Here is a 24286-nt window from a genome sequence, read left to right as displayed (position 1 = left end):
GTAGTGTACTTATCTGGGTTGGATTGAAATTGTTAGTTGTGGAATTGCGTGATGTGGAATTGTGTGGTGTAGAGAGTGGATTTGTGAAGTGGAATTATGTGGCATGGTGCGCAGTGGGTATTGAGTATACTGGAATTATGTGGAGTGGGATTGTGTGTTATGGAGTGGAATCATGTGGAATGGTACTTTATGTTGTGGAGAGGTAACTAGTGGAGTTTAATTCTGTAGTGTGCTGTTGACTTTTAAGGCATGATGTGGAATTCTCCGGTGTGGATTGGATGTATGTGGTGTAATGTTAGGCCACCGAAAGTTGATGAAAGATATGTTGGAATGGGCGACTGCGAAAGAAACTCAAATGAAGTAGGTTAGGTAGGATGAAAAATTAGCTTAAGATCTGATGGTGTGGACAGAAATTTTCTGGTGATTAATCAGCCCCCCAGATACCATACCACCATAATCTTTTGTGACTGGGAATGAACTCAAGAATGCAGATAATTATTAGTTGGGATTCAAGAGGGCCAGTGCTATAGTACAGTGACGAATGGGGGATATAGTCAGTTACAAATAGCACAAAGCAAGCAGGTACTTTCAGGCAGAGATAGGATTAAAGGTGATCAATACGTTGCAATGAACCCAGCGGGTTCAACTCAGTAGCTTTAGTTGGGAGCTCCTTGAGGGATGTTATTTTTGCTTTCATCTGACAGTATTTCAGTGGGAAGGAAGTTCATTACGGGGAGTTAAGTGGGCAGAAGGGTTGAGTTTCCTATGTGAATTAGTTTAGGTTGTTAGTTCGGTTGTTACTTGCCATAACAATGCTGTTGAATCTGAGAGACGAAACGGTGGCCAAAGAAATCACCGTTTAAACCGAGCTCTAGATCAAAGAAAATTATGGTTCGTGCAGTAGGCCGTTACTCTATGGGAAGCATTCAAGTTGGTCTTACGTGATAGAGCCCAAAATATTATTGCATACCATAAAAGGGAACACAGGTTAGTGGCCCTTAAAAGGAATATGCTACTTACCAGTATGCATCTGTTCTGGGCATAGAGGGCTGCAGAGTGGTACATTATGAATAGATCGCCATCTGGTGTTGGGCTCGGATGATTGCACTTGTTTTTCTCTTGGAGAGTCTTTTGTATCTTGGCGACTCCTCCTTTGGTTGCTAGTGCGCATGGGCATCGGCTCCATCCTTAGATTGTTTTGCCATAGTAGGGTTAGATAGAGTAGTATGATAGAATACAGATAGAAATGCCCATGTAAGTGTATCTAAATAAGATATTGTTGGAACAGACACAGGTTTCCGGGGAGGCTGGGAGGGCATGTACCACTCTGCAGCCCTCTATGCCAAGAACAGATGCATACTGGTAAGTAGCATATTCGTTCGAGGCATATGGGCTGCAGATGGTACATTATGAATAGACTATACAGCAATTCTCTCCCTAGCGGTGGTCGCCTGTGTCTGTTGCAACAGTCTGAAATAAAGTCTTTAGTACAGCTTGTCCCACTCTAGCTTGTTGTGTTGTGTGCACATCTACACAATAGTGCTTTGTGAAGGTATGCGGTGTAACCCAGGTAGCTGCTTTGCATATGTCATCTAGTGGAATGTTTCCCAAAAATGCCATAGATGCTCCTAGTTTACGTGTAGTGAGCTCTAGGAGGAACAGTTAATGTCCTCTTTGCCTTTAAGTAGCATATTTGTATACATTTTACAATCCATCTGGCAATGCCTGCTTTAGAGATGGGATTGCCCTTATGTGTAGGAGAAAACGCTACAAATAGCTGTTTTGTCTTTCTGAAAGTTTGTGTTCTTTCTATAAAATACAATATTGCCCTTCTGACATCTAATGTATGTAGGGCCCTTTCCGCTACCGTCTGTGGTTTTGGAAAGAAGACCGGCAGTTCCACGGACTGATTGATGTGGAATGCTGAAATTACTTTAGGCAAGAATTTTGGATTTGTTCTAAGAACCACCTTGTTTTGGTGTAACTGCATGAATGGTTCTTGAATTGTAAACGCTTGTAACTCACTTACTCTTCTGAGTGAAGTGATAGCTATGAGGAAGGCCACCTTCCATGTGAGGAATTGTATTTCACACCTATGCATAGGTTCAAAGGTTGGTCCCATTAGTCTGGTAAGTACTATGTTGAGATTCCTGACTGGGGAAGGTGGTCGTCTTGGTGGAATGACTCTTTTGAGTCCCTCCATGAAAGCTTTAATTGCTGGTACTTTAAACAGGGAAAGATGTTGCCTGTTTTGTAGGTACGCTGCTACAGCTGCGAGATGCACTCTGATCGAGGTATATGCTAAGTTGCATTGCTGCAAGTGTAGTAAATAGCAAATAATCTGTTTAGTAGATGCGTCCAGAGGGTTGATGTGGTTACTGTTACAGTGTACAGCAAACCTTTTCCATTTTGCTGCATAGCACGCTCTGGTGATAGGACGTCTTGCTTGTTTAATGATTTCCATACATTCTAGGGGTAAATCTAAATATCCAAACTCTATGACCTCAGGAGCCAGATCGCTAGGTTCAATTGTTTGGGATCTGGGTGCATTATTTCTCCATGGTTCTGTGTAAGGTGCATGGGTAATAATCTTAGCTTTTGATGTGGCACCTGTGAGAGTTGCAGTAGCGTGGTGAACCACGGCTGTCTTGCCCACGTGGGTGCTACTAGTATCATGGTCATTGAGTGCTATTGCAGTTTCCGAACCACTAACGTAATTAGTGGGAGAGGGGGAAAAGCGTAAGCAAATTTGTTGGACCAATTTATCCAGTGCATTGCCCTGGGACCTGTGGTGTGGGTACCTGGATGCGAAGTTTTGGCATTTTGCGTTCTGATGATTGGTAAACAGATCTATCTCTGGTTGTCCCCATCTTTGGAAGAATGGCTGCAGTATTTGGTTGTGCAGCTCCCATTCGTGTACTTGTTCTGACTCTCTGCGTAGGATGTCTGCTATCTGATTTTGAACTCCTGGTAGGTGTTCTGCTAACAGATAGATCTTTTGAGGAATGGCCCATCTCCAAATGTCCTGTGCTAGTCTGGATAGTTGAAGAGAGTGTGTCCCCCCCCTGTTTTTGAATATAATACATTGCAGTCATGTTGTCTGTTCTGATCAGGACTGCCTTGTTTGTTATTTGCATCTGGAAAGCTTTTAGTGCTAGAAATACTGCTAGTAGTTCCAAGTAGTTGATGTGCAGTTTCTTTTGCTGCACACTCCATTTCCCCTGCACTGTGTATTTGTCCATGTGCTCTCCCCATCCGGAGAGCGATGCGTCCGCTGTCAGTATCGCTTGTGGAATCGGTTCTAGGAACGACCGTCCTTTGGAAATGTTTGTTGTGTTCCACCACTTCAGAGAGCGATACGTCTACCAACACCAGATCTGTAATCTGACCTTCAGCCTGATTCCACTGTGTCGCTAGACACTCCTGTAGTGCACGCATCTGTAGTCTGGCATGTGGTATTAGTAGTATGCAGGAGGACATCATGCCTAACAGCTGCATAAACACTCGTGCTGGTAGTGAGTGTTGTGGTTGAAATCTTTGTATTAACTTGACCATTGTCTGTATCCTGATTGGATTGGGGTATGCTTTGGCTCTTTCTGTGTCTATAGTAGCCCCCAGGTATTGTTGAATTTTGTTTGGTTGTAGGTGTGATTTTTTGTAGTTCACCGTAAACCCTAGGTGGTGCAGCAATTGAATTGTCTTCTGTGTGTTGTGAAGGCATTCTTCTTGTGACTTGGCCTTTATTAATCAATCGTCCAAGTAAGGGAAGACATGTATTTGTTGTCTTCTTAGGTGTGCTGCCACCACAGCTAGGCATTTTGTGAACACTCTTGGTGCTGTTGTGACACCGAACGGAAGGACTATGAATTGATAATGTTGTCCTTCCACTACAAACCTTAGGTATTTTCTGTGGGCTTTGTGAATTGGGATGTGAAAGTAAGCGTCTTTTAGATCCAGTGTAGAAAGAAAGTCCCCTTTCTTCAGTAAAGGAAGTACTGGTTGGAGCGTGACCATGTGGAAATGTTCCGAATTTATGTATGCATTGAGAGGTCTGAGGTCCAAGATTGGTCTTAGGGACCCGTCTTTTTTGGGGGTTAGGAAGTATAGAGAGTATACTCCTGTCCCTTGTTGATGTTTTGGAACCTTCTCTATGGCATGCTTTTGTAGTAGTGATAGTACTTCTTCCTTTAACAATGTCAGATGGTCTGGACTCATTGGACGCTGTTTGGGGGGATGTTTGGTGGGGTAGCAGTGAGTTCTAGGCAATACCCATGTTGGATAATTTGTCTCACCCACTTGTCTGATGTGATGTTTTCCCAGACAGGTAGGAACTGTGCTAGACGTCCCCCGACCAGTGTTATGTGGTCTGGGGGAAGTTGTATTAAGTCACTGTTTTGGGGTTGGGGAGTTGCGGTTGTTATTTCCGCGACCCCTACCCTTGTTGTTGTTACCTCTGTAACTACCTCTTGAATTACCTCTGGGTGACGTTGGCGTAAAAGAGGTGGATTGCTGACTTGTTCCTGTACTTTATGAGCCCCCTCTATAGGTGGATCTACGAAAGGAACCCCTTTGTGTTGGCTGTTGTAATGCTCCCATTGACTTAGCCGTTTCTGTGTCCTTTTTCATCTTTTCTAAGGTCTCATCTGTGCTTGAGCCGAAAAGTGTCTTTTGATCAAAGGGTTGGTTCAATAAAGATGTTTGTACTTCTTGTTTGAACCCTGAGACTCTAAGCCATGCATGTCTCCTTAACATGACACTGGTGTTGATGGATCTTGCTGCAGTGTCTGCCGCGTCTAGGGCGCACTTAATGGAAGTGTTAGTTATTTTCTTTCCTTCCTGTATTAGCTGATCTGCTCTCTTCTGATGTTCTTTGGGGAGATGTGTGATGAGTTTTTCTAACTCATCATAATGTGCCCTGTCATAAAGTGCAAGTAGCGCTTGTGTATTGGCTATACGCCAGCTATTTGCCGCTTGTGATGCCACTCTTGCCTGATGCATCTATTAATTTTGACTCTTTATCAGCTGGAGGGGCCTCTCCTGTAGATAATGAGTTCGCTCTCTTGCGAGCGTTTGAAACTACAAGCGAGTCCAGAGGTACCTGCCCTTTGATAAATATTGGACCCTTTGGAGCCGCCTTATATTTTTTATCAATTCTTGGGTTTAACACCCTAGCCCTCACTGGGTCTTTAAATATGTCTGCTGTGTGACTGAGAAGACCCTTCAGCATAGGTAGAGTACCTGATGTTCTTTGTGCAGTAGGTAGTGTCTCTAATAGGAAATCCTCTACCTGAGGTTCTGTATGTAGATCTACCTTATGATATTTTGCTGCCCTATTAATGAGCTGTACAAACCCTGTGTTATCATCAGGTGGTGAAGGCTTTGAGGGATATAACTCTGGGTCGTTGTCATCATCTGACCCTGCGTCATAATTTTCCCATGGATCATCCTCATCTGGGATAGTGTCATCATCCCCTTGAGGTTCTCCCTCCCCTGTATCACTGTGTACATCTGACTGAGGTGTAGATGGTCTTGGTGTAGAAGGTGGAGGAATATTTGGCATAGTGTGAGGAATAGGAGAAGAGGGTGTGACTTTAGGTCGAGGAGAAGTAGGAGGAGTTGTATTCGTCCCCAGTGTTCTCTTTTTAGAAGGAAGAGGTTTGTCTTCTAGCTGTTCATTCTTCCTCTTCTTCGTCACTACTTTGCCAGTCTGTGGATCGATAAACAAATTCTTTTGTTTGGGATCTGTTTGCTGCTCCTGTGTCGGTACCGAAGCCTTTGGTTCCGAAAGGTGCCTTTGTTTTCGATCGTCAATGTTTGGTGTTTTCGGCACCGAGTGTTGTGCTCGATTCCGATTTTTTCGGTGTCGAGTGAGTCTTCGACGTCGAATCATGTTTCGGTTTCGACATGGAATGTTTCGATGCCGAGCTTTCCCTTGCATGAAGCTTCGGCGTCGAAGTCGATGTCGACCGCTTCTCGGATCCGACATGGTGTGAGATCGAGAGTTTCGGTTTCAATTTCGGTTTTGTTGCCGGGCCCGAAGGCGGGGCGTCGGAAACTTTTTTCTGCGGTTTGACCGGGCTGGAAGGCGGGGTTATTACCACACGGGGTCGGTTTTTTGGTAAGGGGACGTCGTCACTCACGGTTTGTTGCACGTCGAGTTCCTCGACATCCGACTCGTCCCCTTCCGACCCAGACTGATCTTCATGATCCTCTTCTTCATCGAGGTGCTGGTCTTCAAACAGCCCCGGGATCGCCTCCGACTGCATTCTGGAAACCTCGTGTCTTCGAGCTCGACGGTTTCTAATCGTCGACTTGGAGGAGAATGCTGCGCAGGCTTCGCAGTCCCTGGATTCATGTTCAGGCGATAGGCAGAGGTTGCACACCTCGTGTAGGTCCTTGTGTGGGAACTTAGCACCACACGTTGGACATTTCTTAAATGGAGTCCTTTCCATGAACTCCGGCCTTGACCACGTCGAGAAGCGCCTCCTGTTCGTCGACGAAGATCAAAGTTTTTCTTCGATGTTGGAGTCAAAACGCGTCGGAATGGAAATTAAGTCGCGTTCGATAACAATCCCGTCGAATTGGAAAGGGAATACGCGCCGAAAAGTCACTTCTTTCCGAAGTCGATCTGGAGCGCTTCAATCCTCATCCGAACCCGATGGCGGAAAAAAAACAATCTAAGGATGGAGCCGATGCCCATGCGCACTAGCAACCAAAGGAGGAGTCACCAAGATACAAAAGACTCTCCAAGAGAAAAACAAGTGCAATCATCCGAGCCCAACACCAGATGGCAATCTATTCATAATGTACTATCTGCAGCCCATATGCCTCGAACATAGTGGTTCCTCGACGTTGAGTGAACATAACCTCCGTCAACTTGAGATTACCAAACGGGAATATCAGGCACTGGTCACCAAGGAGGCGCGGGCACACCAGCTCGCAGTTCAGCATAGATTATATGAGACGGGGGATAGAGCAGGTAAGCTGCTGGCTTGGTTGGGCAGGAAGGAACAGGAGTCGAGATAGGTTATGCCCCTCAGGGAGCATGGTCATACCCACACTGCTCCCCAAGAAATTGCAGGGGCCTTTGCCCGCTATTATTCAACACTCTACGCAATAAGGGTACAAATGTCGGAGGCGCAAATAGCCCAATACCTCGAAGGGATTGAACTGCCCTGCCTCGCATAAGAGGATATGGAAAGGCTTCACGGAGATATTACCCTAGATGACGTTACGGAGGCCATCGGTCGTCTGAAGTCGGGGAAAACACCGGGCCCCAATGGGCTCCCGGGGCAATTTTTTAAAACACATAATACTCTATTGGCCTCACACTTACTTAAAATGTTTCAGGATTCCAGGGAAAAGGGGACGCTCTCACCAGACCTTAGAAATGCGACGGTGGTAGTGATACCCAAAGCGGGGAACCACCCAGAGGACTGTGGGTCCTATCGGCCTATTTCCCTATTAAATATAGAAACCAAAACACTGGCCACTATCCTTGCGGCACATCGCTTAACCGTTATCTCCCCTCTGTTCCATGGAGATCAGTCTGGCTTCATGCTGAAACGAGCCACACGCTACAACCTGCGACGAGTGGCTAACTGGATGGATGCTATTCAGGACTGTGAGGAGGTGCACCTGCTCCTTTCTCTAGACACTGAAAAAGCGTTCAACACCATTCATTGGCTTTTTATGAGGCACGTGCTGGAGAAATTTGGATTTGGGACGTGGTTCAGGGAGTGGGTGGCACTATTGTACACTAATCCGGAAGCTAGAGTCCGGGTGAATGGAACACTCTCGGACACTTGGTCGATTCAAAGAGAGACTAGGCAGTGGTGCCACCTTTCTCCCTTACTATTTGCTCTTATACTGGAACCCTTGACCTGTGTTATTAGAACCTCCCCGGGGCTGGGTGGTTTTGTGGCCGAAACTCGATTTTTGGAGGCAGAACGCATATCCTTATATGTGGACGATATACTATTATATGTGACAAACCCGACTGAAACACTCCCTCAAATCCTATAAATTGTTTAGGTCTACGGGCGCCATGCAGGGTATAAGATTAACTGGAGTAAATCTACTTTGTACCCAGTGGGGGGGGGGTGGGGGGGGGCGCGGAGCCCATGGCCTATCCTAGCTGCCTGCAATGGTCGACAGAAGGATTACGTACCTCCTGGGCCTCTACATTAACACTGACGGGGTGACTAGCATAGCTCGCAACATCAGGCGGGCCTTCTCAAACTTCCAAGAGGATGTTAAGAGATGGAGGAGGCTTCCACTGACGGGTATAGGTAGGGCCGCCATGTATAAAATGTTCGCGCTTCCCCAGTTGCTGTACGTATTGCAAAACACCTATACCAAGTTACCTGAGACAACGTTCAAAAGTATAGATAACGAGCTGCACCTGCTTCTCTGGGATGGGGCCCATCACGCATTGCACTTCAAACGGTACAGAGAAACCCCTCTAATGGGGGTTTGGCCCTCCTGGACATTAGGGCATGCTATAAAGCCTCACACCTCATTGTAATTAATGAATGGATTCACGCACCCAGGAATCATCTGACATATAGGCTGGAAAGGCTGCAATTTAGAGAACGCACCCACATACACTGTATCTACAGAGGGAAGGGAAGTAGTCAGTTGTTACAAGCGACCCAGAGGACGCTAGAGGCATGGAAAAGCGCTGAGCAGCAAATGAAGTGGGACTGGAAAGCAACCAGAGAGACCCCACTGTGTCGGGGAACTAGATTGACAGAGATTGGGAAATTACGGGGCTTTAAGCGCTGGAACTTACTTGATCGGTATTTCTAAAATAGGGAACGTTCTGGAGAAAGGGGTGTTGGCCTCTTTCAGCACACGCCAAGCCCGATATAACCTGCTTGACACATAAGCAGATGCATACCTCCGGTTGAAGCAAGCATGGGCTGCTGAGGGACTAGATGTGGAGATTATACCGGAATACGCCCGCTAGAGTGTCGATTCCTACAGGAGGAGATCCCAGCCAATGCCATTTAATTCACCTACAAAACATTGCTTAATAATATGCCAGATAAATTGGGTCCACTTCGAACCAAATGGGAACAGACTGTTGGGGAAATGGACAATATTGACTGGGAGGCGGCGCTTATGCACCCATGTGAGGTGGCAATCAAATTGAGGTTGCACCTCATCCAATATAAAATTCTGCACCACACTCATTTTGACGGGGAAGATTGGATAAAATAGGGAGAGCGGTGAGTCCAGTTTGTCTTAGGTGCCAAACGGAATGTGGATCACCTACACATACCCTTTGGGAACATAATGCCATCCAAACGAGTTGTGAGGGAGCTTAATAACGTATTTGGAATCCAATTAGAGCCAAAGTTTCTCCTCCTGGGAATCCATAAGGAGGTGGACATCCAGAGACACAAACTCATATTAGCCAACTTGGGGTTAGTGGTAGCCAAACGAGATATTGCTAAGTACTGAGGGGGGCAACTACCTACACTTCAGGAATGGAGGGCAGTCCTGGACCTGTACATGGTGGCGGAACAGGGGACATACAGGGCTAGGGGTTGCCCTTGGAAATTTCTAAAGACTTGTGCACCGTGGATAGACTACTATGGGCTGGACGTGGGGGAGGGGGGGGGGGAGGAAGACAGATGAGGATTAATGTTAGAAAGGTCGGGAGAAAAACCTTGAATGATGTATTGTTTGTTCCTGCTGTTGGTTGCCAAGCGCACTGTCACTGTGAACCTTTGATTATCTGTGCCCAGGTCATTCAAGCTCACATACAGAATAACGTACAAAAGACAATGTGCTCTTATAACTGCCTTACAAGAATGTGGTGGATTGATATTCCTCATGTATGGTGTACTCATGCTTTGTTTGCGGTTTTGTTTTTCGTTAAAAAACAAAATAAAAATATTTATTAAAAAAAACAATGCTGCTGAATTTGATACATGTATTAACTATATTATTGTTTTTGCCATAATATGATAGGCATTAAAATTGCATAAAATATATGTTCTAAACAAATAAAAACACATTTTTAAAAAACGACTTTGTGGAGTTGCATGCAATACAAATAACGTTGGAAATAAACAACCACAACCCCACCAGGAGCTACAAAGCTCAGCCATCTACTTAGATCTTGCCAAGTCAATAAAAGAACACTCCAGGATATGGAATCACCTTAGCCAACACTCCGTGTATATAGTATACTACGGCAAGTCTAAACCATCCTAGCACATCATACTGTTACACAAACGCAATTCATAGAGGTGACACTTTCACATTTTGACACAAGGAAAGCCAACAAAAGAAGTTTCACTTTAAGATGTTATTGTCATTCATACTTACACAAACCAGCCAACCCAATTAGCCACAACAGGCACAATTCTAGGGAACCATAAATAAATCCTCATTACAGCCACAGAGGATCCAATAATACTAGGATAAAACGCTATACAAAGCAGAAAACACAATCCTAGAAACATTCAAGATTAAGAATACAGTTCTTTGAAAATTTAAACGACATACACCCTGCAATCACACCCAAGGGGAGAAAGAGCTGAATTTCCCAAAACGCATACACAAACAACACAATGTATATCTAACCATTATATATATATATATATATATATATATATATATATATATATAGACAATATACAAGAATATAGAAACTGTTTATTATTTAGGAACCAGCTACTCCTCTATAACAGAACACTAGTACAAAGGAGTGATGTCTGCCAACAAACTACAAATCACAAAAAGCATAAAAACAAATGCATTTATTTACAGAACTGACCCCCTTGATGTAGCTCCGGTCTGCAAGGAAACCATCAGCAGGGGATTTCAGATCTCCGAAGCCTTTGGTGAAGAAATCCTACATGCAAGCAGCTCAACTGCATAGAAAACAACCTGGGCGAGGATCCACAGACTCTGCAGAGTTGGTGGGGGATGCAGGCTTTGGTGGAGCCTGGGAGTTCCGACTCCACGTACGGGTGGCTTCCGGAGGAACTGCTGCTCTAGGTCTAGGAGCAGCGGACAAGGGCACTGCCCCATGGAAGGGGCAGCAGGCATGGGACAGGGAGGCAGCGGGTCATATTATGTTTTCGCTGCACGCCGACTGTTGATGTTGGGAGCAAAACAGCACTCTGAATACAATAAGGGCAATTAGTGAGTAAGTGGGCTCCAAGATTGTAATAGTTTTACTGTAAAAAGCTTCCAAAGGACTTTAACAAAAGCATTAAATAAAGTAAACTTATAGTAGGATAAAGGAAAAGTTAACTATTTTTCAACATGGTTTAAGTGAATTAACCTGAGTCACAGGCTGAGTTGTTCGGCTCAATACTGTCCTTCTAGAATGACCAGCAACTAAATTAGTCCAAAATTGAGACCTCCTTTGATCAATTTTAAGGCTAGGCTCATTTTGCAAAGACATAGATAATTTAATGCCTGGTCATCTTAGTTTGCAATTTCATATAGTGCCTTTCTCACAATTTGCCACTGCCACTGCCACACACACACACACACACCCTCCCCCTCTCTTTTGGTCAGCCCACTTCTTTGATTGATCATTTCAATTTTTATTCACATTTTTCCTTCAGACCCAACATCAAATGCTGCATGGGACAAAGGGTCAACGCAGTTCAACCATTAGAACTTGTTTGACAAAGGGGATAATTAACCTGTTGCACAATGATGAGGGCCATTTTTTATTCCATCTCATGAAGGCAGTTCAGAACAAAAGAAATCTAAGTTCTTGCTGAATTACATAACTGCATATTGCCTTCAATATCAAATTCAGCATGCCATTTAGAACAGGTGCCCTTTGGATTAGAAAGATTTTAATACAGCTGACCTCTATCTGCTTGAAAGAGATTGCAATTCTAGATAAGTGTACAAGCCTACCCAAGTAAACATCTGAATTGTTAAGTGATTTTTAGATAATCTCTCAAATTCCTATATGCTAGTATGTTTCAATATCTTCCCTTCTCTTTTTTAAGCAACTTGAAAGTGAACAATGCAAACTTTTTGGACTCATGGATTTTTATTTTGATCTGGATAACACCTTAATTCTTCCGCCAATTTTACCCTCTATAACATGGGTACTCACAAACTTTCTCTAAGGGGCCAAATTTACAGTGTAGTTTGTGGCCGAGGGCCGCACCGGTGGGGGCGTGGTCAGTGAGAGGCGGGGCTAGAAGAAAAAAAAACCTGTGACCATGAGGTTGAACACAGGCCCTGGCAGCGGATGTCTTTGTCCACTAAGCCACCAGACCGAGCATACACACATATCTCTCTCTCTGTCTCCCTCCCTCTCTCTCTTTCTCTTCCTCCCTCCCTCTCTCTATTTCTCTACCTCCCTCTCTCTCTCTCTCCATCCCTCCCCTCTCTCTCCATCCCTCCCTCTCTCGTCTCCCTCACTCCCTCTGTCTCCCTCACTCTCTCTGTCTCCCTCACTCTCTCTATCTCCCCTCCCTCCCTCCCTGTCTCCCCTCCCTCTCTCTGTCTCCCTCACTCTCTCTGTCTCCCTCACTCTCTCTGTCTCCCTCACTCTCTCTGTCTCCCTCCCTCCTCCCTGTCTCCCTCCCTCTCTCGTCTCCCTCACTCCCTCTGTCTCCCTCACTCTCTCTGTCTCCCTCACTCTCTCTGTCTCCCTCACTCTCTCTGTCTCCCTCCCTCCCTCCCTGTCTCCCTCCCTCCCTGTCTCCCTCCCTCTCTCTGTCTCCCTCCCTCCCTCTCTCTGTCTCCCTCCTTCTCTCTGTCTCCTTCCCTCTCTCTGTCTTCCTCCCTCTCTCTGTCTCCCTCCTCCCTCTCTGTCTCCCTCCCTCTCTCTGTCTCCCTCCCTCCCTATCTCTGTCTCCCTCCCTCCCTCTCTCTGTCTTCCTCCCTCTCTCTTTCTCTACCTCCCCTCTCTGTCTCCATCCCTCTCTTTCTCTCCATCCCTCTCTTTTTCTCCCTCCCTCTCTTTTTCTCTCCCTCTCTCTGTCTCCCTCACTCCCTCCCACTTCCTCCCTCCCTCCCTCCCTCCATCTCCCTCCCTCTCTCTGTCTCCCTCCCTCTCTTGGGTCTCCCTCCCTTTCTTTGTCTCCCTCCCTCTCTCCGTCTCCCTTTGTCTCCCTTTCTCTAACTGTCTCCCTCCCTTTCTCTAACTGTCTCCCTCCCTCTCTCTCCCTGTCTTCCTCTCTCTCTCCCTCTCTCCCTCTCTCCCTCCCTCCATTTGTCTCCCTCCCTCCCTATGCCTCTGCTCCCTCCCCTCCCCTGACTCTCCCTCTCTCTCCCTCCCCGACTCTTTCCCTCCCTTGCCTTCCCCTGACTCACCCTCTCTCCCTCTCTCTCCTCCCTCGCCCTCACCTGACTCTCTCTCTCTCCCTCGCCCTCACCTGACTCTCTCTCTCTCCCTCCCCTGACTCTCTTCCTCCCTCCCCTCACACTCCTTCCCTCCCTCACACTCCCTCCCTCTGTCTGTCCCTCCCTCGCCCTCCCCTCACACTCCCTCCCTCCCTCTGTCTCTCCCTCCCTCGCCCTCCCCTCACTCTCCCTCCCTCTGTCTCTCCCTCCCTTGCCCTCCTCTGACTCTCACTCTCCCTCTCCCTCACCCTGCCCTGGCTCTCCCTCCCTCCCTCCCTCTCCCCTGACTCTCCCTCTCTCTCCCTCCCCTGACTCTCCCTCTCTCTACCTCCCTCCCCTCACTCTCCCTCCCTCCCTCCCCTCACACTCCCTCCCTCTGTCTCTCCCTCCCTCGCCCTCCCCTGACTCTCACTCTCCCTCACCCTGCCCTGGCTCCCCCTCCCTCCCTCCCTCTCCCCTGACTCTCCCTCTCTCTCCCTTCTCTGACTTTCCCTCTCTCTACCTCCCTCACCCCCCTGGCTCTCCCTCTGTCTCCCTTCCCTGACTCTCCCTCTCTCGCCCTCACTCTCCCTTCCTCAACCTCCCCTGTCTCTCCCTCCCTCTGTCTCTCCCTCCCTCTGTCTCACCCTCCCCTGACTCTCCCCCTCCCTCTCTCACTCCCTCCCTCTCCCTCCCCTGACTCTCTCACTCCCTCAACCTCCCCTGACTCTCCCTCCCTCTGTCTCTCCCTCCCTCGCCCTCTCTCTCCATCTCTGTCTCCCTATCTCTGTCTAGGCAAGGTGTATTAATTCTATTAGAAATATCACGAAAAGCAAGAGCTATTTGCTGCACACATCGAACCACCTTCCCCAGCCTTCCCAAAATCTGCAGCACATTATTAGTGAATCCCTAATGTAGAGGGTGCACGAGAGCTGGCTGGGCCACTGCAGCAGAGATCAGGTGTAATCCGGAGGGCAGAGATTCCAAATAAGGCTGAGCTGATTCAGACTTTCATCCCTTCAGTGTCGATAAAACAAATGCTACTCGAGGCTGCGCAGAGTGATCTCCAAGTGGCTCGGTTCAATCAGTCACGGGGTTTGTCCTGATCACTGTAATTGTCCAACAATCCCCCCCTCACCCCCCCCCCCCCTCCTGTGTGGCAGCCCGGGATGAGTCAGCTTGCCTGGCGCGCACACAGCCGGAGTTCTTCACAGGTCTTTAAAAGACCATTAAATCGTTAATGAGGCTTTGTTCTGTTTCACCTCTTCTGAGGCCCCTGCAGCTCCACTCTATGGCTGGAATTTCCCGGCCCCCCTAGAGCAGAGCCTCTCTGAGTCAGGCTGCATCCAACCGGCGGTGTTTACTAAAACTCTTGATTTTTTTTTTTTTAAACTGGTACATGTCTACAAGGTCCGGCGGGCCGCCAAGGAAGGCTTGCCGGGCCGTACTATGAGTACCCCTGCTCTATAACAACAATCAATCAATCAATCAATGACACTTGTAGAGCGCGCTACATACCCGTAGGGTCTCAAGGCGCTGGGGGGGGGGGGGGGGGGGGGGGGTGCCGCTACTGCTCGAACAGCCAGGTCTTCAGCTTCTTCCTGAAGGAGAGGTGGTCTTGGGTCAGGCGCAGGTCGGGGGGGAGGGAGTTCCAGGTCTTGGCGGCCAGGTAGGAGAAGGACCTTCCTCCTGTAGTCGCTCTTCGGATGCGGGGGACGGCGGCGAGGGCGTGGTTGGCTGAGCGGAGGTGGCGTTTGGGAGCGTAGAAGTTGACTCGGCTGTTGAGGTAACTCGGGCCTCGGTCGTGTAGAGCTTTGTGTGCGTGGGTGAGGAGGCAGAAGGTGATTCTTTTGTTGACGGGGAGCCAGTGAAGGTCTCTCAGAGGTCCGGAGATGTGGCTGGTTCGTGGGATGTCGAGGATGAGTCTGGCTGAGGCGTTCTGGATCCGCTGGAGTCTCTTCTGGAGCTTGGCGGTGGTACCGGCGTAGAGGGCGTTGCCGTAGTCCAGACGGCTGGTGACGAGGGCCTGGGTGACGGTCTTCCTGGTCTCGGTGGGGATCCACCAGAAGATCTTCCGTAGCATGCGTAGGATGTTGAAGCACGTCGAGGAGACTTTGTTAACTTGCCTGGTCATGGAGAGGGAGGAGTCCAGGATGAAGCCCAGGTTGCGTGCGTGGTCTGTCGGTTTGGGTGCGGTGCCCAGGGCGGGAGGCCACCAGGAGTCGTCCCAGGCGGAGGGTGAGGAGCCCAGGATGAGGATCTCCGTCTTGTCCGAGTTCAGTTTCAACCTCCCAACCTCCCAAAAAACTTGTAATCCCCTACTAAAATCCCTACCAGGATTATGCGAAATGCGCATAAATTTACTTTTGCATAATTATAGCAAAATTATTCATAATTTCGTCTATTTGCGTTATACTTTAGCACAAAATGCATCCTTGTGTCAATTTTTGGTGTAATAATGCACTTAACCAGGAGCACTACATAAAAAAATTCCCTTGAGTTTGTTTTTTGCAGAAACAGATCCTAATTACCCAAAGTAGCATAATTTCGCATAAAAGCACATTACACCGAGATTGCGAGCCCCTAGAATTAAAGAGTGGCTCACAGATGTTGCTTACATCCATGAACAATTGTCTGCCAACTGGGACTGGATGCCGCAAGGGAGCTGCCCCTATAATATATGGGAGCCATTCAATTCCTATCTTCATCACCGCGATGAGCGCAATATTGGGCCATAAAGGACACTGGGCAACAAGGTGTGCAGGTAGGCGGGGGAGGATGTGGGATAAAGTAATATCTATATGTGTAATGTCAATGTAATGAGCTAATCAGAAGGGAAATAGGACCAACTGTTCATGGATGTGATGATTCTTTGCAAGTGGCTAACAGTGTATTAATAAAACTTAATAAAAAAAGAAAAAATTAAGAAACAGGCAAATTACACCAGCGTAATTTACATTTCGTAAAAGCCTAATAAGAGTGAGCATTTTCTTCCATTGGGGGAACCTGACCTTCTTACTTGTAAATATTTTGGACAAAATAGTTATATTTTGATTCCGATTATTCTGGGTGCCTGGTAATGGCACGTGTGCAGATCAAACCAAATTACATTAATGCAAACTCATTAATACGGTAAAATTCCTAAGCATTAAACGAAGAACTTGTAAAAGCCTAAACAATTACAGTTACTTGTTTAAATTCTTTCTTGTTGAGGATGTAATAAGCCCTACTAGAAAGCAGTTCAGACGATAGTTTAAATCTTCCATATTCTGACATCTTCTAAGAACTTGGGCATAGTTAAAGTGTAAAAAGTTTCTTTAACTGTATATGCATTTATAACAGAATCTCTTAGTGCCTTGTTTCCCTCATATGTGCTGGTCCTCCTAAGGACAAAAAAATAAATAAAGTTAAAAAAATAAAACCTTGGACAAGTTGGATGTGCTCGAGTTATTTACTGGGAGCCTGCCCTCTCAGTGACAAAGACCCACAACCTTAGGGTACTTCACTATCAGACCTAATAAGACCGTTCAAAACACACTGTTTAAAGCATGCCTTCATAAAGATACTTGTATATGGAAATATTTCCATCCGTAGAACTCCCATGAAGCTTAAATAGAAGGTAGTTTGTACAAAAAGTTGCATCTCAAAAACAAACAAGTAGCCCCTTCCAGAAATTTACGTCAAATTTCAGAAATGTTCATGGTTATGTGGTAACTATTAAAAACATCTTAAATATATCGGATTTTAGTACCACTATTTGTAAGCATATTAGACGAGCAGAGCAGTAGGGTTCCACTTAATATCAGTCTGTCTTGTAAAGGTAATAAGACATTCACAAAAAATCTGGAAAATGATCCCAGCTGTGTTAATATCCTTCCCCCTTACATGCATGTTTCTACACATCCTTGGGTTTGTCAGTGCTAGATTTAAGACTTTGGTCTGCAATTTTGCTTTTCATTAACATCCATATTTGCTAAGCATTGGAATTTTTGGGCGAGGTCAGCCTGGTTATAAATAAACCATATGAAGCCAGACAACACACGTCTGTCAATAATACCTTATGTTTCCCCTAAGAAAATATTAGTATAAGTCCCAATGTTCTCAAAAAGTTGTCTACAACATATTAACGATATGGAACTTTTTGAAGTCTGACCCACAAGATGCTATAACCATCTTTTTTTGTAGCAAGGTTCCATTCTCCGATTGTATATCTGTGTAAATATTAACCCATTACTTTTTCAGGTGGCAGCTCTGGCCAAACACTGAGCATTTCATGTTATTAGCTAGTGCTGCATCTGAGGTCCTAACCCATTACCACCTCCTATCGTGAGCCTTAGCTACTCTACTTCTTATATCTAGTCAATCAACTGAATAAATGGAGAAACTTGATAACGTAAATTAAACGCAATAGTTCTTGTGGCTATGGAGCACGAGCGGTAAATTACAACAGCCACCTCACAACCTGCCCAGTAAACACAATCACCCCAGGACTGAGAGCACACGTACAAAAGGAAAACCAAGAGTACCATTCAATGTTTTCGATGTACAAAGACCTACTCATGTTACACCCTTATCCTTATGCATATATGGTTTAATAACCATCTCGGAGTGCTTATTTGAATGCAAACAAACATTGGCACAGCCAATATGTCTCGCTTATGTGAGAGCCATTAGCTTTGTCAAATATTTTTTTTTACCCATGTTGCACACCAGCGCAGCCACTGGTCAACATTGCTGAAAGTAAAGAAAATAGAAGAGCTATGACATCGCTCTTTTTAAGTCCATTATAAAGTGATATGAGATGCACACCCTTTTAATTCCACATTCTTCCATTCTGTTTTTAACCACTACTGCGTGCACACTGGTATGGGTACCTTGCCCCGGTGGCCCCTGGGTACAATGGCTAGTATTGGGGTGACACTCGCCCCAAAGCCAGTGGCACAGCTGAAAGCTGGTTGCTTCTTCCTTTGTGTACACATTATTTTGTCAAAATTTTTCTAAATGTTTATTCCTTTTGCCTTAATTTCTTATTTAAATCCCTTTTTAGACTCCACACGTACGGTATTGTGCCAATTTTCAACAGTTTCTCATGTTCAAAGTCGTCCATCCGGACCTTATTTAAGAACAATTACAGACGCATTCCGTTAATTTGAAGCAGTATTTTATTAACCCAATGCATTTCGGGCTATTTAAGCCCTTCGTTGGGGGTAACTGAAAATATCAAATAAAAAGCATAGGCTTCCATTTCTCATTAGTATGATCTAAACAACAGCATTATCTTTAAATAAAACACTGCACCCCAATTTGTGTCTCTAAAACTCCTATGCAAGGTCCAATTAGATTTCAACCATATATCAACCCACATGTTGTAAACCGAATATACCTCAGTGGCTGATTTAAGCTATCTTCCTCATGTTGTGCCCTGCTTTTTGAGACCGCGTATAACACGAGCATTCTCCTCATCCTTAAACCTCTCCTCTCATCCTCTCAATATATTCTGCTAGTTTTTCACGTAGATTTAACCCATCCTTCCTGCCCAACCACAGTAGTCTCCTAACACAATAAATATTCCATCCTTGTTTTCCACATCTTTATCACGTGCACTTTCTCACGCTTGTCACAACCCACATAATGCTGCTTTAATTCGATCTTACTCCTGAGGTGCCTAAACTGCCTTTCCCAAATCAAGTGTTCGCCTTATCTTATCTGTTTCTTAAATCCCACATTACAAGGCCCCATTCTATCTGCTGCCTGACATGCTTTTTTTAAGCCATGTAGCAACACGGAAGAAGGGGTGAGTCGGAGGGGAAAGACGAAATAGTACCCCAATCACAGCGCAAGTAGCGGATGGACACTAATTACATCAACCAATCTGTGCTTGGTCCTTGCTCCAAAGAACGGAAGGAAAGTGACTCTTGGCCTGCTCTGGCCAATCAGGCGGTTGCAAGGAAGAGGGACAATGGAGCCAACAAATGGTAAGCAATGGGCGGGCTCAAAGCCCTTTATTATGCACAATACAACTTGCAAGAGAGAGCACCTGCGCTTTCTCAGGCTAGACCTAAAAAGAGCACTAGCAAATCACCAGAAGATACAGTAAGCAATTCCATGGAGTACCAATTTGTGATACAAAAAGAAACCACAAACAAGCAGCCAATCCCAAAATTCAAACGTCTCAGAGGTATGATGAGCAAGAAACCAGTTTCTCAACATTTCCTGACACTTATAACACATATGTAAGCTCAAAATGCTTACCCAAAGTCTCCTAACTCTGAAAAGACACAATGTTGAAATGAACAAGAAAGGCCACTTGAACTATGACAACATATCCATACAGGTTATACAGAAACATGATTGAAATAAAACCATAGGAGAACAAACAAGCATTTACAATGCTATGGTCTCAGCTTTGTTAAAGTTGGAGCTATTGGCATTGCATGGCATTTTTTCATTTTTTTTTTTTTAAACAGAAATAAATGGTATTGTCATTTACAATGGCAATAGGTGAGCATTAGAGAGTAGTAGAGTATTAGCGGACACAGAGGCACACACACGCACACACACAGATACACACACACAGACAGAGCCACACACAGAGAGCCACACACAGAGAGCCACACACAGAGAGCCACACACAGAGAGAGTCACACAGAGAGAGCCACACAGAGAGAGCCACACACAGACACACAGAGCCACGAACACAGACAGCCACACCCACACACAGAGCCACACCCACACACAGAGCCACACACACAGAGCCACACCCACACAGAGCCACACCCACACAGAGCCACACCCACACAGAGCCACACCCACACAGAGCCACACCCACACAGAGCCACACCCACACAGAGCCAGAGCCACACAGAGCCACACACACACAGACAGAGCCACACAGACAGACACACACACACACACACGTTTCAATTTTGGTCGAGGAAAGTAAATTAATCGGAAAAGAATAAAAAAATAAAAAAGAACAACCAACACTTAAAAATGTAAAGAACAGTTAGAAAAACACGAAGATGTAGCTCTGTAAAGCGTACACGTTGGAAGTGTAGCTCTCTCGACCCATCCCCCAGTGGGAAGACTGCGCACTCTCCCTTCTCCCTGCCCGTCGTCACCGCTAGGGGCGGCCTAACTCCGGATCCAGCATTTTCCAAGTTTTGAACAGAGGGAAGAAATGTGGGTTGCAGAGGAGTTTCCGAAATAAAAAGTGCAGCGTCCCGCTTGCAGAGTTTGTTGATGCCAGAGAGCGCCGGCAGGCAGGCTTTGTGCAGCACAGAGCAGCACTGACACCCAGCCCACTCCACCTCCATTCATTTACCAACCAGCAGGGTGGGGGGCTGCAGGCCCACACACGCAGGAAACCCCAGGGTCGCACTTTGCACAACTTCTCTAGCTGCTTTCTCCGGTGCCAGAGACTTTTATTTATTTATTTTATTCATGCGTTTTAGTATATAGCGCGGACTTTAACCGAAGGCGTCCGAGCGCTTCACAATAGGAACAGAAAATTACAAGTAAACAAATTGCAAAAGCAGATGTTGAGTTACATGAGGTAAAAGTGACAATTGTGAGCAAACAAAATACATGAGGTAGCAAACAGTGCATTACAGGAGGAAAGAGTGACAAGTGTGCAGGTTACAAGAAAAAACAAAGTACAATTAGAGGTAATATACTGCAATATATACTAGACACTGAGGCACAAGAACAAACGTTACGTAGGCATTGGTGGCACTTGTGCAAGTACCAAAAGCAAACAAAATGTGAGAGGTAGCAAACAGTGTGTTACAAGGGGAAGAAAGAGGATTGGCATGGGGCATGGGGTTAGGGAGGGAGACATGCATGGAGGGAAGGTGGCGTGCTGGTGACATCCCCGGTCGCGGGATCGGCTTTGGTTTGCGGTGAGTTGATTCTCTACTTTCCCAGGTGTGCGGTCTCATGGGCACCCCATTCTCGAGTCGAGGGGCTCGCTGGCTTTCGGGGATGTGGAGCTGTAGCTAAGATGTTGGGTGTACTGCCATTTCGCGCCGGATATCATGTAGTTTATAGTAGGGGGGGGGGAGCAAAGCCCATGCCCTGCACCCCCTGATATCTCCATTTCCACGGTCCTGGAGGGATCGGATCGGGTTTGGTAGCTCGGTTTGGCTCCCTTTGGTTTTGTGAGTTTATATGGCGCTTTGTCCTTTGGCAAGTCCCTCGAAGACTTCCTCAGCTGCCGGTGTGAAATCCTGTGGCTGAGAGGCGGGCGGGAAACCAAGCAGCACCACCACGTTTCTCCGAGGCGAAGCAGAAATGCCTCAGAGAAACCAGCGTAATTTTCGGATTCAGCGCCCTGGTTTTCGTTCTCTCCTCTTCCCATTGGCTGGACTGTAAAATTCCAGCCAATGGGAAGAGGAGAGAAAGAAAACAAGAAAGAAGCGTAAAAACACGCCCAGAGTCTGAAAAAGAAGGGGCTTGAACGGAGTGACGCCCCTCTCCTCCAATGGCTGGCCACCGTTTAGGAAGCCAGCCAATGGAGAAAAGGGGCGGTTTAAGCCCCACTCTAGAAAGCATTAAATCTCGGAGCGAGACTGCGCAAGCGCAGCCTATGGTCCGAGACCTAAAAACGGTAAACAAGTTTTGGGAGAAATGGTCTAAATCTGTCAAAAAGATAAAAACTATTTATAACATAAAACATTTTTTTTTAAAAGAGATCCCTCAATGAATTAGATCACTGTACCAAGGTTCATCACATTTACTCTAGCACTTAACATGTATGTGAGTGGAAATCATATCAAGGACTTCATCCTATGATGGATGTACTACGTGTCTATAAAAGTCAAAAGCAGCCTAGGAACAATTATTGTGGTGAGAAATATTTAACCTACATATTAAGTAGAACTGTAACCTTTTAGGTAACTTGGAGCAAAAGGTTGTGGTAAGAGTAGTGGGAAGCCAAATCATTGCCCTTTTGAAAATAGTTTTGTATTCCACCGACAGTGCCAGGTTAGAGTATAGTAAATCATAGGATCATTCTGTGGAGTTTAAAAGACGTACGTCATCTGACAATGACCGTATTGAAAAGAAAGAAAAAATAGGCCGCTGTTTAATACAAACACTGCTATTTCTTGTAAGTCAATTACCTGCCATGGGCTTTTCCAAATAGCTGTAACTGCCATAGCCGTAATCTTCCACAAAAGATTCCTCAATCACATCACTAAGCTTCTGCCATGGCTCAAGCTCTTCTTCTTCACACTCCATGAACAGGTCGGTGTCCATCGTGCTGCAATTACAGAAAGAATGGTAATTTATTTTAGTTTGAAAGCAAAGACTGTTTCAGAAAGTAGCCAAATGCAGTCAACAAACCAGATAAACATTAGTTCAGTGGAACACTCAGTCTAAAGCGTGTAGTGGTGTAGCTTCACATTCTGTAAACTCTCTGCAATCTTGTGTTGGTTAAGGAGATTACTCTATTTTTATTTTTGGTTTATTTCTGGTTTTGAGAGAACCTCAAATGAGCAATGATCAAGCTCCTAAAAAGCATGCCTCAAACTGAGAAACAAAGTTGATAACATTACAGAAGTAAGAAAGAAAACTAGCTTTAAAGCAAACACTGATAAAGCTAATAGGTTTACTTTTAATGGCAAACAGCAGAGCAACTGGATTTGAAAATGCTTGTGGACTCTTGGGCTGTCTGTCATCTTACCCAAATGCCATGTGTAAAGAATTCCTGAAGCCTGACAGCAGGACATATTGTTTGGAGCAAAGGAAAACGTTTTACTCGTTCTCTTGTCAGGAGTACATTTCTGACTTTTCCAGGGTGACAAGTGGGGTGAGGAGCTAGTGAACACCCTTCAATAGCTACGTTTTGGGTTTTCCTAAACCTCACAGAGCATTCCAGTCCTAAAATTACCACTTTGTGTCTACAGTCAGACACTGAATAAATATGATCACAAGAGCTTCAACACTTTTAGGAGTGCAAAACAACTTCTACGCATCTAAGCTAAACTCGCACACATCAATTATTTTGAGATTAAGGCCTCTAATATTTTTACACTAATCAGAACTTTCAAAGTTATCCGCGCATAAAATGTGTGTCAAGTGACTGAGTCGGTGCTTGGTGTATGTTCAGTTTTGGCACACTAGGAAACTGAGACATAGTGAGATTAAGTCATATATACAAAAACAGAATAATGTGTCGTACTGTGGACAATCTCCTTGTTCCGCAGTGGAAAACACAAGCATTTGACTACAAGTATAATGTGGGTTTACTTTCAGTAACATAGTGGAATTGAGTCAAGGCTTAAAGAAATGGCTCAATTAGAAAAAATGCAATATCCTGAAGTGCTCTGTAATTAGAAGCCCAGCACAACAAAAATGCTGGCATATTGAAACCCCAACCATTATAAATAATCTGACCAATACACAGCCTGTACACAAACAGGCTCTGCATGTGCAAAGTGTGTGTTTATTTAAAGATCTCATAACATTAGAGCCCTGGTATGTTCAGTTTCCAGGACAATGTCATAATCTGAGCCTTCTTAGAATACAAACCCTGACATAATTTGAGACCTAGCATTTAGAAAAGCTATTATAAGACCCACTACTAACATTTCTAACCTTGCAAGATGGCACCAAATGGGACTGATTTTTATTGGACAAGTAGAACTACTGAAAAGGCCCATCCCCATGGACATGTAGGAATTGTATAAAATTCCACACCCATGAAGATTTACATTGCAAAACAACTCAGGTTTTAAAAGCAGTCCTTCTGCCATCTTGAAACGGTAAAACAATGATAGGAGCATTAAACAAACATTAATAGATGGCCACTCATGTAGGGGTGGCATTTTTTTGATGTTTTTGGCAGATCATATCATTCTTTATCATTCCAAGATGGATGAAGCATTTTCAAGCGACAGTACTTGGCCTTTGAAACCATTTAGTCTGCCAAAGTGTGACTAATTCCTTGGTGCTGAAATGTTTA

General features: G+C 45.4%; 1 protein-coding gene across 8 annotated transcripts in view; it reads right to left on the bottom strand.

Annotated features, from left to right (window-relative positions):
- POGZ (pogo transposable element derived with ZNF domain) overlaps positions 1-24286 on the bottom strand; it is a 520715-nt gene that overhangs the window by 416854 nt on the left and 79575 nt on the right. For all 8 annotated transcript variants that reach the window (XM_086947330.1, XM_086947332.1, XM_086947335.1 and 5 more), the window contains exon 3: positions 22443-22582. In XM_086947330.1, coding sequence (XP_086803456.1) covers positions 22443-22578 — 136 coding nt within the window. In that variant the 5' untranslated portion in view covers positions 22579-22582. The remainder of the gene's footprint in view (positions 1-22442; positions 22583-24286) is intronic.

Source organism: Lissotriton vulgaris, chromosome 12 (genome assembly GCF_964263255.1).
Source record: "Lissotriton vulgaris chromosome 12, aLisVul1.2, whole genome shotgun sequence".
In the NCBI taxonomy this organism is placed as follows: domain Eukaryota; kingdom Metazoa; phylum Chordata; class Amphibia; order Caudata; family Salamandridae; genus Lissotriton; species Lissotriton vulgaris.
This window is presented reverse-complemented; position numbering and strand designations above follow the sequence as displayed.